This window comes from Macrosteles quadrilineatus, unplaced genomic scaffold (assembly GCF_028750875.1).
Source record: "Macrosteles quadrilineatus isolate MER2022 unplaced genomic scaffold, UCM_ALF_1.0 Scaffold_6__1_contigs__length_79288215, whole genome shotgun sequence".
Taxonomy (NCBI): domain Eukaryota; kingdom Metazoa; phylum Arthropoda; class Insecta; order Hemiptera; family Cicadellidae; genus Macrosteles; species Macrosteles quadrilineatus.
In genome coordinates, this window is record NW_026542599.1 from 66,876,092 (window position 1) to 66,891,433 (window position 15,342).

Sequence of the window (15,342 nt, forward strand, 5' to 3'; positions counted from 1 at the left end):
GAGTCAGCCAAAGATGGTCGTAGGAATATTGATTGTTACACGCAAAACAGTTACCTGATAGTTGGGCGAGAAATAACAAAAGCCTTTCAAAGCTTAACCGAAATTAATTACCGGTACTGAATAGTTTATTGGAGAAAATTTCTAACATATCTAGAGACTGTATAGTATTTTTCTTAAATAGGCTACCTACTCTGGATGTATAAAAATTCTTCAAAAAAATAACTATGAAAAAATCATGGTGTGGAAGTAAAAAGTAGAACAAAGATGAAATCTGCTAACCTAACCACATAGTTGCTTGTTTTTACTCACATCTGGGTTACTTTTCATGATATTGTAAGCCTATATTTTTAAACAAATAATTGGTTGGGAAGTAGCTAAAATTGGTCCCGGGCTCAAGTCTTGCAATGAGACCTACGGTAATAGCTAGGTACTTCCCTATAGGCTAGAGTAATTTGCTAAAATGAGTAAAGCAACATGTTTTTTGATTAAGTTAAAGGAGCCATCTTAATTATACCATTGAACATCCCAGAAATCTAATGTTTAGCTGTTTAGCCAATTTCCCATATAGGGGGGATACCATTACCATTATAGTCCTTATGGTAAGAGACTCAGGACAGATTTGCTTATTCTTTTAAGGTTCCCAGAGGCCAAAAAGACCACATCAATTTGGATTCATATGATGTATCCCGTTACCATGATAATTCATGTTAAAATCACCCGATTGTGTAAAAATTTGGCACACATTTGTAAACCTAAGTTTATTTTAACGAGTTAGCGAACTAGCATAATCGGACTATGGGAACAGGGTTTTCAAAGTGGGGTAAAATAATTTAAGTAGGCCTATATTGAAGCTGTGTTCAACGCTTAATGGTTTAAAATGTTGAAAGCTTGAAAAACTTAACGTCTAAATACCCTTTGTAATTTTATGGAAATTAAGTTAACTGTTGTTTTTAATTTAAGTTACTTGTTTATTGATCAAATTTGGCAAATTTTTCATCTCGCGCTAAGCTTTTTACAGTACACTGTAGGGACTAAGTTAGAACATGGTGTTGTCAGATTGCGGTTTTAAGCGTGAGGAATGTGGGCAGAATGTGTGCTCAATGTGAAACGTTATTTTTCCAGTGCTACCGTGATCACTGAACTAGGCTCAGTTTGAAGTCAATAGTACTTAACATGGTCTTACCTAATGGTTTCAACAATCTCAACTGCTCCATCATGTCTATCCTGAAACACAACACAAAAATTAAGCTCGTGAAAACATACTTCAATACAGACAAGCTGATTTTACTGAGTGGTAAACTTTTAAAACAGAAGCTGTAAAATGGAATCTGGCCTGGCTGGAGCCGACAATTTAGGCCTAGAGCTGAGCTTAGCGCTAACTTAATAACTTGTTTAAGTTAGTTAGCACGATAACTCGAGCAAAAATGATCCGATTTTGATTAAATTAGACACAATCGTGTAAACCTACATTTAATTCAAACGAGTTCGCGACACCAGCATGATCGGACTATGGGAACGGGGGTTTATAGGGGGAGGGTTTTATGGGGTAAAAATAACTTAGGTTTTTCCCATTTTTGACCCTAAAAACACAAAATTTTCACAATTTCTTTCCAAACCGTTTTGTAGAGCTTAAAAAACAAATACCGGTAATTTAGTAGCCTAGGCTATATTGAAGCGTTATTGTGCGCCTAATGGTTACGGAGTAAATTCCAAAAATTGGTAAATTTATAATTCCCATGTTATTCTTATGGAGAATAAGTCAACTGTTGTAGTTTGCTTGTTTATGAAACATATTTTGATCTAATTTGGAAAATACATTCTTTTCTTAACTGAACTAGGCCTATAGGCCTAGGTTTTACAATAAAAACACCTTTTTACCCTCCCTGTTGCAGCAAACCTAAGTACTCGTTAAACTAAATCTTTTTAAATAGGGAATAAAATGTGATATTTTTAAGGAGGCATTTCAGTGTAAATCCTATCAGGCTAATGGAAATTCGCTTAGTCTGCAGGTTTGCTGCAGCGGGGGTATTTTAAATCTTGAGGTAAACTAGGCCCTATTGTAAATGTCGATACACATGTGACAATTTATTGATTCCTTTTTAACAATGCTGTTCATAAACTTGCTGTAGCCTACATGTAGATCTTGGGCTCGTCTGGTGTTGTAGTTATATGGATAGGCTTACCGGTACTATTGTTGTTGGTAAAATATTCCGGTTTGGCATGTTGAGCGCATCCTTAAGTTTAGGCCCTACTTACTTAAGTGATCTTAATTTGAGGAAATAAGCCTTCTGAACTTTAATGTAGGCCTAGGCCTAAAATGTTATAGGCTAGGCCTATGTACTACCTTAATTTATGGTTTAGAAACTAGGCTATATAAAATAACTACTTAGCCGTACACCATTAGGGTTGGACAAATTTGAAAGACTACAAGTCTTACATCAGCAGTTGATTAAATATTTTCGCTCAGAATGCATGGAGCCTAAAACAGAAGCACAAGGATAGGGGTTTGGCTTCAACCTCATGTTTGTGAATGGATATCTAATTTTCAATTCGGATAGAAACTATGAAAATCCTGGAATAATGGTATAAAAAGAAACTTATGAGTTAACTTACCGATCCCCTTCCAGAGGTCAATGGCCATCTATAAACGACAGCTTCTGCCCCTACTGGACTATGGAGACGAAGCTCTTGATCCTCCATGTTATATTGAAAAGGTGTATGTATTATTAAAACACAACACAATACACAAATTATCAAGAAATTATGGTTTTACACTGATCACCAACACACCACAAACACACGCACGCCATCACGACACTATAATTTCCAAAACACTCCACACATTATTATAATCGTTTGACGAACAAAAGGCGACCGACATCGGAAACCGCACAACACTCAGCACTCAGCGAAGGCGAACAGACGGTCTGACATCTTCGTTTTCTTTCTTCTTCTTCTCTTCTGTGATCAATCAAGGCTACCAACCGACTCGGAAACACCAAAATTGTAGTACCCAGTTTTGCATTAAATTCAAACTAAATTCCCCGGAAAATCTTAAGACATATATATTTATTAGTATTACTAATATATAATGCAATGGTTCAGAGCCTAAGCCCCATTGATACACCTGCTATTTCGCTAAATAAATGGTGTCATAATATTTATATCAGCACCTTTTGTACTTTATTGGACTCTTAATTAATTACTATTAAGATAGATAAAACCATTGCTAAAATTTAACTTTGAATGGTAAGAGGAGCATAAGAGGGAAAATTTAGTACATGTGCATTTCTTGTTCTTGAAGTAGTAGTATAGTGCCTCATATAAATTAACTGTAAATTCAGTAAACAGTAACTGTTTTCTCCTTGGACTTATTACCTGATTTTATGGAGAGTCCCGAAAATATGGGTGGTATAATAACGCACAGTAAAGCAAGGTCAAATCCATTCCACTTATTGACGTCATGAAAGGATAAAGGACCGAATAATACACACCTACTATGTTCCTCATTGAAGCCATGAGCATGTTTTTGACTTGCTGCATGACTCATAATGTTATTACCCTCCATGAGCCGAGCCACGACCCAGGCCGCGGCCTTCGAAGTGACAACGTCGCAAGTGGTGTTGTAACAGCTGTTTTGTTTGGAAGCAGCTAATGGTATTTGTGTATTTACGAAAGATTGGTTACTGGATTATGACAATATTGACTCCGCTTAAAATGCACATACTGTAGCCTATATAGATTTTTAATTCATATTGTTTTAGTTTTCAATTCTGTACGTTTTATCCTAGATTTTAATACATTTATGTTCATAAGTTTATATTTAAATAAATAAAGTGCGAATTGATGAGCTGATGTCACCTGTCTGCCATGTTATGTTATGGGACATATGTCACTAAACAACACCACTTGCGACGTTGCCAATTCTACCAGGCCACTGCCTGTAGTTAAAGGTGGCCGTGGCCGAGCCCCGACCTTTGTGTAAGGCTTTCTGTCCGGGACGAGGTTAACCAGCGTAAAGCACATTATGGTACAGTAAGGGTTAGCTTTCTAAGGGTCAACCGGAATAGGAAAAGACAAGTTTTTCTGATTTTGAACCCACATCACATTGTGGACTACCCGAAAGCCTAAACCACTGCGTAGCAATCATTTGAATAGTTTAATATAAATAAGGTTCTCGAAGATATAAATGTTTAGTTGTCGATAGTATTTATTTATTTTATTTATTTCAACGGCAGATCACCAGTTTACAATGTAGATGCAAGAAGCCTATATGGTAACAAAATGCATGTTAGCAGAAAACTTAACGGATTCTTCATGGCAAAAGAATGTAACAACGCACGTGAGCAATGTAAACAACGGAAGCGCAAAATAGAATATGAAAAACAATAACAATGATAAACATTTGATACAACAATACAAATTTTGACAATCGATACAACAATAACATTTTTAAAAATCAATACAACAATTATAGCGAAATTGACAATTCCCGAAAAAGAGATGGGAAAAATAACAGTTATAGCAATGGGACACACGCTAGGTTTCGTGGCAGGGAATCAGGATGCGGCTGCAGGAGCGTCTGATGCATAATTAATTCTTAAATTTGTATTAGTTTAATGGCATATTTTGTTATGATAAACTATCTAATATGTATCAGAGAAACGCTGGCCGTTAAAGACAATTTTCATTTATTAACAATATTGAAATAATGATACAGTAATGAGAATGTGAAATAAGAAAAGGGGCCCCAACGGAAGATTTTTTACAAATATCCCTTCTTCAATCCAATAATGCTCTGAAACACGCTTTAACCGTTAATAAAAATTTTAAGTTTCTTAAACCTAAGAACATTACAGACAACCAATTAACCAGCAAACTGATATAACCAGTAAGTTATCTAATACTTTATTGTTGTGTTGTAGCTTCATGAACTACAATTTTGCCACCACATTTGTTAGAGGGAAAAAATCATGACAACGTGATCGCCGACGCCGCTGCATGCTTTGCAAGTGTAAATAAATGTCAACATATTTTTAGGTTAAAAACTAACGAACGAAGAAGTAGACAGACAGACAAAGAAAGGTCACATTAAAGTGAAATTTTAGTCACTACTGACAATTTGTTACCGACAAATACTTTCAAAATGATGCTCATGTACTACCTTGATTCTAACGGAAAGAGAGTTTATACGTTAAAGGTAAATAGACGCTAAGTTACCATGCCTGCCTTGGCCTCCTTCCTATGTTATAAAATATATTCCTAAGTTAACTTATCACGTTTTACAGTTTCAGTAGGGGTAGGCTTATGTCACTTTTTCCTTAATATCCAATATCGTGTGCTAAGCCTACATGTTTTTATTTTTTGTTAATTTTTATTTATGACTGTCAACAAATGGTTTGGGCAAATTTATGTAGGTTTGTGAAGGCAAACCTACATAAATTCCCTACAAGAAATACTGTTCATAGCCATGGTACAAGACATCGCTCCGACCTGGACATACCGTTCTGCCGGCTGTCTAAAACCAAAAACTCTTTCTCAACGCTTGCCCTGAAGATTTACAACCACCTGCCTAGGCTGCACTTTACTTGACGTCCTACACTCATTCGATTGTTTTTTCGATTCAATATTTTTTATTCGATTGTTTCATTCGATATATCGTTTGGTTAGTTAGGTTAGGTTAACCTTACCTAACTAACCAAACGATATATCGAATGAAGCAGTAGATTAATCGATATATCGATCGATATTTTCATTTGGATGAGTGTAGGACGTCAAGTAAAGTGCAGCCCCTGCCTACGTCAATCAAAAACCAAGGGGAAACGGCCTTTCGTACAGCCCTGAAAAACTTGTTGAGGGAGAAACCATACTACAGCCTGCAAGAATATTTTAATGAAAAACTCTTAAGTCAATAAGCCTGCGGCAAAATCATCCACCGCCAAAGTACTTTTAATACAGTTCATACTTCAATCTATGGAAGTTTTTATGTATATAGTGTAAATAGAAAATAGAAAATTGACGCAACCTATCCGGCTTTGCTGGTCTCGGTCAAGGAGGAGGTAATTAAGCTGGAGGTAATTAAGGTAATTTGTTAAAACTAGATGATTTCACAGCTTATCTCTATTAGGCCTAACTTAGGCCCTAATTGTCTATTCTGTTTCCCACCCTTGGCCACATTGACAACCATTTACCATTGAAGTCTTCACCGCAGTCCTTGGAGACCGGGGAATTGTCAAATCACCGTGGCCTCTTTGATTTTGGATTGGAGACCGTTGTTTAGTTATGGTTTTGCCTATCATTGCCGTATAACGCTAGGTGTAGTGGCAGCGGGCGGCCAGATTTATGTTAACACATGCAAACGAATAAACCCCTTTTGATGAATAAGTCAAAGATACATTTGTCCTTAAGGCCATGAATAGCTGATTGATTCTGGTCATCTATTTGTTATGCATATTGTTTGAGTTATGCATAGGCCCTAAGTGTCTTTCCATTTGCATCCAGCTGCGCTAACATTTTAAGCTCAAAAAAGCGACTACAGTCTAGAAACAGTGTTCAGGAAGTTGTGTGCCATCCGCTTCCAGGGCAGATCCCCATCAAACAACTCAACTTCTTATTACAGTATTTGTATTTTACTATAGATCTAATAACATTTGCAAGTTAAAGCTAACCTAAATATTTTTTTTTCTTTTTTATTTAAAAGAAATGTTTAATATCTTTATAGGCACTGTTTCATTTATGTATTTATAAAATTTTTGCTAGTTAAAGTTAAACAATTGTTTACTTATTATGGAGTCACTGTTTTTAATTTTTTTATGTTTATGTAAATCAATGGTAAATTAGGCATTCTTATTTATTTATTTTTTCTCCAATGTCAACAATAGCTCAAACAATAGTCATAGGTTGGGACTGGCAGCGGGCACTGTGACAGTTGTCATGCACGCAGATGGTGATAATTACAATTTATTTAATGAAAAACTCAACTGTTTAAACCTCAATTCTACTGAGGAATATTCTAAATTTTACAAGCGTAATGTTGGGGACAGCTCTATTGGTATATTTCACTCAAATATCAGGAGTTACAAGAAAAACTTTGATGAAATGTGTTTATATCTTAATAATTTTATTACGGGAATTGACATAATTGTTTTCACAGAATGCTGGCTGTCTGGAGGGGAGGGGGTGGCTACCTTGGAGGGCTTTGACCTTTTTCACACTTCCACTTATCGCAATCAGAACGATGGGGTTATTGTTTACGTAAACAAACATTTATCTGCTACGGCTACTGAAATTACCATTGGGGACGTTTACGGCATTTCATTACACTTTTCTCTTTCCAACAAACACTTCAACCTATTAGCAATATACAAAACTTTTGATTGTAATGTTGAAATGTTCTTACATGACCTAGAAGTTTACTTATTTAATATCAAAGATCACATGGTTATTTATCTTGGAGACGCTAACATTGACATACTAAACATGAATGTTCTCACACATAGGTACTTAAACATTTTAACTGGATCGGGATTTACACAATGCATTGACAAACCTACACGAGTGACTCAAAACACAGCAACTTGCCTTGACCACATATTTATCAAATACAAAGACTTGGAGAGTGTAAAGTCGGCTGTGTTACAGACTAATGTTACCGACCACTACAGCACCGGGATCACTATCACATTGGGGACACCGAACTGTCACTATGACCCACCGCCACGCACACACCTGGACCACGCACTACTCACACACTTCCTCACGCATTCCAACTGGGATCCCATAACCTCTTGTCATGACAATGTTAATTTCTGTTCCGAACATTTTACCAGAATCATCTCTAATTCTGTTTCTGCGGCTAGTAAATTGGCTTATAACAAGAAATCACGTTTCAAAAAGTTAAAACCGTGGATAACGTCAGACCTAATACATCAAATAAGAGTAAGAGACAAATTAAGTAAGCAAGTCAAAAAGCAGCCTTTTAATAACGAACTTATTACTCGATACCGAGAAATTAAAAATAGTTTAAGTGTTTCATTGAAGCTGACAAAAAGAAACTATTATAGAAATAAACTACACTTGACCGGCAACAACCCTAAAATGTTTTGGGGTATAATCAATGAAATATCTGGTAGAAAATGTAAAAAAGATTCCTTTCCTATTGATAAGTTTGTTCCAGCGGACCAGATATCTCCAGCGCAATGTCTAAGAGTTGCCAATGATTTCAACAATTTTTTCTCCTCTGTAGGCTCTAATTTAGCAATCTCCATCGATTCAGGTGGGGACCCAGTTGTAAATGACAATGACTTTGCCCATGATTGTACATTTACACTTCACACAATCACTGAACCCGAACTGCAACAACACATTTACAGCCTACGCGGTGGGTCAGCACCTGGCTGCGATGGTATCTCAGCCGAAGTCCTGAAAGCCAATTTCCATTTGTTTAAACAACCACTCTTACATCAAATCAAATCAAATCAAATCTACATTTCAATTCTACATATAGTAAATTTAAGCATTTCATCAGGTACATTTCCGGAATGTTTGAAACTTGCTAAAGTTTTTCCTCTTTATAAATCCAATGAGTTTGCCGATATGAATAATTACAGACCAATATCTCTCTTGAGTGTATTTGCTAAGTTAATTGAGAGAATAGTAAAAGATCAATTAGTTATATTTCTTCAAACAAACAACATTTTGAGTGATTGTCAGTATGGGTTTCGCTTGGACAAAAACATTTTAGATGCACTTTTTGACATTAGTAGGGACTTAAATTCGGCAATTTCAGATAATGAACATCCAATATTAATATTTTTAGATCTTAAAAAGGCATTTGATTCAGTTGATCGATCTAAGCTTTTTTCCAAATTAGAAGCAGTTGGCGTAAGGGGTAACACACTTCAATGGTTTAAAAGTTATCTGTCTCAAAGATCTCAACTTGTATCAATACTTAACACCAACAGTAATATTGAACACGTTAACTATGGTGTAGTTCAAGGCAGTACACTTGGACCTGTTTTATTTTTAATATAAATAATATTTCAAAACTTAATATTTTTGGTAAGCTTTTCTTATTTGCTGATGACACTTTAATTTTGAACAGCGGAAAAACTTGGCTTGAGGCCCGCAACAAAGCTTTGCACGACCTAATGGAAACTAAGTTGTGGTTAAACCAGAATATACTCTCTTTAAATTCATCAAAAACTAAGTTTATGCCAATTTCTTTAAGTTTAAAATCTGATTATAATCTAGAAAATCTCGTCATTCACACCTGTGGTGATTACCTCGACGCCAACTGTACATGCGAATCTATTGAAAAAGTAGATTCATTCAAATATTTAGGAGTGGTCTTTGATTACCGTCTTAAGTGGTCTAGTCATATTCAATATTTAAACAGTAAAATTAGAAAATATATCTATGCTATCGGTCAGCTGAATCAGATTCTAAATGAAAGTGAAATGAAATTAATGTACTATGCTTTTGTTCAATCACTTTTAGCTTTCGGAATAATAAGCTGGGGGGGTTGTTATAAAAGTATTTTAGAGCCATTAAACATAACACAAAAGTTAATATTAAAAATTGGTTTTGGGAAGTGCAGGCGTTACCCATCTGACACTCTCTTTAAGGATGTGTCAGTTTTAACGATCAGACAACTTTTCATAAAAAATGTTCTAAGTCATATTTTTAAAAATTATAGCAACATTTTCTCTATAATTTCCCATACACATAATACTAGATATTCTACCCGAATTGGAATTACATCACTACAACTGTACAAATCCTTTTCATCGACCAACTCATTTTATATTGCACATGTTCTATTTCGCAACTTACAAAACTTTTTTCAAAGTGTTAATCTCTTTGACTCCCCCACTTTAAACATATTCAAACGCCGTGTCAATGAGTGGTTACTTGGTCTAGGCGGGGACGAGGCTGAGCTTATCATCGCAGCTGATTACAGACACAGACGCTCCTGACACGACATGCGACCTGACCATTGTACCCTGACTCGCTATCCGCCGCCCGCCCCACCCCTCTAGACACACTTTCAAAGCCGTAGAATTCCTGTCACTATTACATTTCATTTATTTTTATTTAAACTTAGTTATGCCACCTAATATTTTTTCACGTAGCCATTCATTTCACAATTTTATTTTTTTTTTTTTGTAACTCCATCACATCATTTTTTCACCTCATCATTTCTCCTGTCATTTATTTATTTATTGCATTTGATAAATAATGTATGTTTGGAAGCAACTGCAGTCGACGCACAGGCTCGCTGCCCATGTCGGCTTATTCCCTATTAACATGTACGTTTTTTTTTTTTTTACCATAGATGTAATGTAAAGGTTTATTTAATTTTATTCTTTTAAATTCACTTATGTTTTTGTTCTTCCATTAAATATTTGTGTACATATTTTGTAAATACCGTAATTTGTTGGAATAAAGAAATAATTCATTCATTCATTCATTCATTCAAAATCTCCGCAGTCTTGTCCTGAGCTTAGTCCACGTTCTTGAGCTTATCTTCTACTAGTTTGCTCTTTGGCCCAATGGAACTTCAAACAAATATGTTGTAGGTACATCTTGATTCGCCTTACATTTCATATTTGGGGAGGTAACTTTTGATCCTCATCTGCTATCATACTGTCACTCACTCTGTCTGAAATTTCGCCGAAGTTACTAGTTAGGTACCTTTGAGATCCATTTCTGAATTCTCGCCACTTCTCACAAAGGTTTTATTACACTTTTAAAACTTCTGCAGTAACTCAAAACTCTAAAGCGATATTTTTGCCTCACAAAAAATGTTTTGGTCACTCAATCAGTATTTAAGAAAACACAAGTCTGAGTCGAAGATATTAATACACAGTATTCAATGCCTTCATATTTAACAATCTGCTTTCAACTTTACTTGTATTTAAAGAATTTTAATCTGATATTTTTTTACAGTTGGTAGCACCTGATGGCTCGCCTACTCTCTCAGCTCACCCTGGTAAGTGATTAATTTTTCTTCAATAATTATTTATTTGTACCATTTAGGTGTTGGTGTTAAGTGTACCAGATTGATGAGTTTTTAAATTCTGAAATAGTTATTTGAATATGCTGTCATCCTACATAGCTTTAAATAGAAAATAGTATTAGCTTTAACACGTTCGCTACTGCAATAGTACGAAATTTTTCATTCACATGGACCAGCGACGCACATATGCGACGGCCGGTTTCCACCCATAGACTGCCGTCGCATATATGCGACGGAAGTCACATTAAAATAGACTGACGACGCATATTTGCGTCGGGGTTCTAATGTTATTAAAATGCTTATATCTTTGTAACGGTCTATTTGAAGGCACTGAATTCCCTGCAGTGGTCTACAGTGATGTCTGACGCACAACTGCGTCGCTTGGTCTGTGGATATGATGATTAGTGACGTCATATGATAGTTGGAGAAACTGGTCTTTACTTTTCTGCATCACTGTATGTATGTATGCAGTATTTATGCTGCATTATCCTCTGTAGCTTTTATATTTGTTCAGTTATAATCTGTTCTTGAATAATCTGTTTTTTTTTACTTACTTTTACCCCAAGACACAACAAAAATTAACTGTCGCATATATGCGACGTTTGGTCTATTTCAAGAAAACTATGATAATTTTCACTATTGTCTTTGCTGTAGACCGGGCGTCGCAAATATGCGACATTACTAAAGGTTATAAAAAATACAAAAAAACAAGAATAAATTATTTACAAACACGATTGTAGCACATTACAGTGTAAATTATCACTGTTTTACAGGTTTTCACCCGTGGTCTGTGTGTACTGTTAACCAAGTGACAGCCGGTCTATGTGTAAGATTAAAATGTATACCTCAGTCTATGGCAATGACCGCGGCGTCGCATATATGCGACGCTCAGTAGCGAACGTGTTAAAGCCTGACACTTATTTAGACTAATTTGACGAGATCTATTGTAAACAATGCATTTACTTAATGGTCAATAAATTTCTTATTCTTATTCTAAGTAAACTAGTACAGTACACTATATTATTGAGTTAAATAAGAAGGCATTTGAAAATTACTTAAAGACCCATTTAACTTAACATATTCCATGTTAAACAAAATAATTTTAGCTGGCCCTTTTAGATGTCAATGAAATTTAAGACTCTTACGACCCATAGAAACTAAGAAAACTCTCTAATTCGAAATTGATATTTCAACTAATACCATACTCACACATCATTAAATGTTTCTAAAATTGTCAGTGCAAAAAATAGAGGCAGTGAATATTCAGTCTAGGTACAGTTGATGTCAGATGTAAATGCACAGTACCCTAGGTAGACCGTCCCGTCCTAATCTTTGCTTACAAATCAGCAATTCAAATGATGTTTAAATTCTATATACACATTTATATGGGGGTTTCTTGTGTGTTGTTACTTACTTACCTACTTGAGAGATGACTGTATTGTTTTGTTCTTGTGTATTGTATTTGTCTATTTTGTATTTTATTTGTGTTTATATTTTATGTAACGATGAATTTGACACCATTCTTGTATATACAATATATACTAATGAATAAAGATGTTTTGAATTGAATTGAATTACTCTGATATACCCCACAATATCACTCGGTAACCAGTTATGTCGATAACGGGACATCGTAGAACTGTGATTAAAATTTTGTCTTATCCGTCTGCTATAGGCGGGAAAAATGAGGCCTAATGGATCAATTTATCACAAATTCTAGTTGGACATGGAATTTCTTGGAAGAGAAGGGGGATGCCGAACACCCCAGCACTGTTTTGTAAACAAAGATTAGGACTGTGCATTTACGTCTGTCATCAACTGTACTCTGAGCATCTCTCAGAATCAAGCTAGAGTGGTAAAAGCGATATTTTGTAGGATTTTCTGAGTTAAACGTTAAAGTTGGTTCTTTGTAAAAAAATTAATAGGCCCTACCTAATACATCTACGACATATTTACATCATAATTTTCATTGTATTTATGGCTTATAGTTTGCTCTTAGGACTATAAGATTATTGTGAAATTTATATGAGAGGCCTGAAAATTAAAATGAATTGTGCAAATATTTCAATAAGGTAACTTAACTTTTATTTATTGCAAAATAAAAAATTTTAATTAACTTCTACAAATCAAAGTTTGAAACATTGAAGTGCGAATGAATTGCATACTAATGACACACGAGTGTCTTGTATTTTTGCTTTATATCCAAGACTATGCGTCATTATGTCTAAAACTTCTATTGGGAGAGCGTAGAATAACCTTAGTTTCATTGTGTATTCCACTACCAGACCTACAGTTTGCATGTGATGTGTTGTGGACTGTGGTCCTAAGAAATATTTGTGCCCCTCTCTACCTACCTTGTAGGGAATTTTCCTCCTCATGCCTCAAACAAACCCAAAAACCTCTTGTGCCCCTGGCCTCATTTTATTCAAGCAGCCCTGTCTGTTACACTCTAATGTTTTCTTTAGCCTAAACACCCAAACAGAGTAGCCCTAGAATCTTCAATTATGCTTATATTTTCTTTATTATCTCTTTAGTTTTACAAACTTAGTAATTTTGAATTGTACAATAAGGAGGATTAGCTTACCTTGAAAAAGTGTTGCAAAGGACTGCACTCGACAAAGTCCCCCAGGGATTGTGTAGTTTTTCTCCTGTACGTTCTATGGCCTACCTGCACTTTTTCAAGGTAAGCTATCTGCTATCCTCCTTATTACACAATTTAAAATACTGTCCTAGAGCCTTTTCCTACAGTTACCTAACAATGTACATGTTCTCTCACTGATTTGAGAAAGCAAAGTGACCAATTCGCTCATCAGTGAGACAATGTTAACATTGTCTCACTCTAATTACTTTGTCTCACTCCAGATTTGCAACGTGAAGGCACGAAATAGTGAGCGCGTAACATGCAGGCAACGTCGTATGCGCACGAAATACGTTGGCAGCACTGGCTGTAAATCAGCTGGTCAGCTGTTGTACTGTTGTATTTGTCACTTCACATTAAATGTTATATTAAAAGTTCACTTCTGTGTAAAAATAGGTTATGTTTCTTCACCAATTTATTTGTTTTATGGTAACTGTAGGAAAAGTATAATGTGCAACTCGAGTTCAAAGTACAATTGCCTCACTCGAGAAACTATTCCTCACTCACCTACGGCTCGTGAGTAAGGATTTCTCTCGAGTGAGTCAATTGCTCACTTTTCTCACTAGTTGCACAAATAACTATTCCTTGAACAAAACTAAACTTAGTACAGTCTAACCTTGATATAACAAATTCCTTGATATAGGAAATTTTTTTAAATTCCCTAGAACACTCCATAAGACTCAATGTATATTTTACCTCTACATAACAAACAAACCATATCAACAACCTTAATTTAACATATTTTTGACGATCCCAGCTAAAATAAAACACCTCAATATAACGAATTTATCATTGTCAGAACCTCTACATAGCAAATTTAACCTCTACTTAACAAATTGGCTGCGTTTTTCCCTCGATATAACAAACTCCCCCATCATTATTGTTTTTGAAAAATCACAGTTTCTTGATGAATATAAAAGGGTAAGATGACATCAACACTTGCGAAACATTCGTCTGCACAGTTTTTCACATCTCCACATCTTTCAGCTGTGCGCTTCACAACTGATTCATTCACCGAGGACTGATGACCGAGATCTTGTTTCTGAACCTCGACTTCCTGCAAATCTAACCTCAATATAACGAATATTCAGTTCGGTCCCTTCAGATTCGTTATACCAAGGTTGGACTGTAATTTTATTGTCCGACAACTCGCTGATGTGTGTTTCTTATGCCAAGCTTATTGTAACTTATTTTTTGCATTTCAGCAAGATTTTCCCCTCAAGATCAATATTCCAGACAAAGGATAGCAGTGAAGAAACGGTTCAACCTTCTTCCAACGCAGCAACCTGAACCAGCTTACTAGATTGATACCACTGATATTTTAATAATAAATACTTTTTTCTACTCTTAATTTTTTAAAATTTAAACCCCGTTTTTGATTTTGTTCAAAAATAGTGTTACTGAAAACAAAACTCTCATTTAGTTGTAAAGATGCATAGCATGTCTCCGTAACTGATATTTGGTTGGTTATATTTTTCAAACACATATAGAAAGGAATCCTATGCTTTCTTGAATCAATCAGATATTATTAAATAATTTGACAGTGTTTTTTTTTCTTTCAAGGAGCCAAACTGATTTCATACTGAGTACCTAATTAATGTTCCTAAAATAGGTTAGGCAAAAATTTAAGTCAATAATTGCATTATATCCTTGTTGTATCCATAATCAACAATATTCAACAATT

General features: G+C 35.3%; 2 protein-coding genes across 7 annotated transcripts in view; one reads left to right on the forward strand and one right to left on the reverse strand.

The window, feature by feature from the left end:
- LOC128996241 (histone-lysine N-methyltransferase, H3 lysine-79 specific) overlaps nucleotides 1-2,910 on the reverse strand; it is a 59,661-nt gene extending 56,751 nt beyond the window's left edge. For all 6 annotated transcript variants that reach the window (XR_008491032.1, XM_054421407.1, XM_054421406.1 and 3 more), the window contains exons 1-2: nucleotides 2,614-2,910; nucleotides 1,184-1,224 (exon numbers count right to left, since the gene is read on the reverse strand). Coding sequence is in view for 5 of the 6 variants with exons in the window: in XM_054421407.1 (XP_054277382.1) it covers nucleotides 1,184-1,224; nucleotides 2,614-2,700 (128 nt within the window). In the remaining variant the exon portion in view is untranslated. The remainder of the gene's footprint in view (nucleotides 1-1,183; nucleotides 1,225-2,613) is intronic.
- A 2,121-nt stretch (nucleotides 2,911-5,031) lies between these two features.
- LOC128997033 (H/ACA ribonucleoprotein complex subunit 3) lies at nucleotides 5,032-15,009 on the forward strand. The gene is made up of 3 exons (XM_054422611.1): nucleotides 5,032-5,200; nucleotides 10,951-10,993; nucleotides 14,864-15,009. The coding sequence occupies exons 1-3, from the start codon at nucleotides 5,147-5,149 to the stop codon at nucleotides 14,959-14,961; spliced, it is 195 nt and encodes a 64-aa protein (XP_054278586.1). The 5' UTR covers nucleotides 5,032-5,146; the 3' UTR covers nucleotides 14,962-15,009.
- The last annotated feature ends 333 nt before the right edge of the window (nucleotides 15,010-15,342 follow it).

Excerpts from the sequence above, each read along its gene's own strand:
- LOC128997033 (XM_054422611.1), top strand. The coding sequence starts at position 5,147 with ATGATGCTCATGTACTACCTTGATTCTAACGGAAAGAGAGTTTATACG. Across the intron at positions 5,201-10,950 it reads AGAGAGTTTATACGTTAAAG|TTGGTAGCACCTGATGGCTC; the intron begins GTAAATAGACGC and ends ATTTTTTTACAG. Across the intron at positions 10,994-14,863 it reads TACTCTCTCAGCTCACCCTG|CAAGATTTTCCCCTCAAGAT; the intron begins GTAAGTGATTAA and ends TTTGCATTTCAG.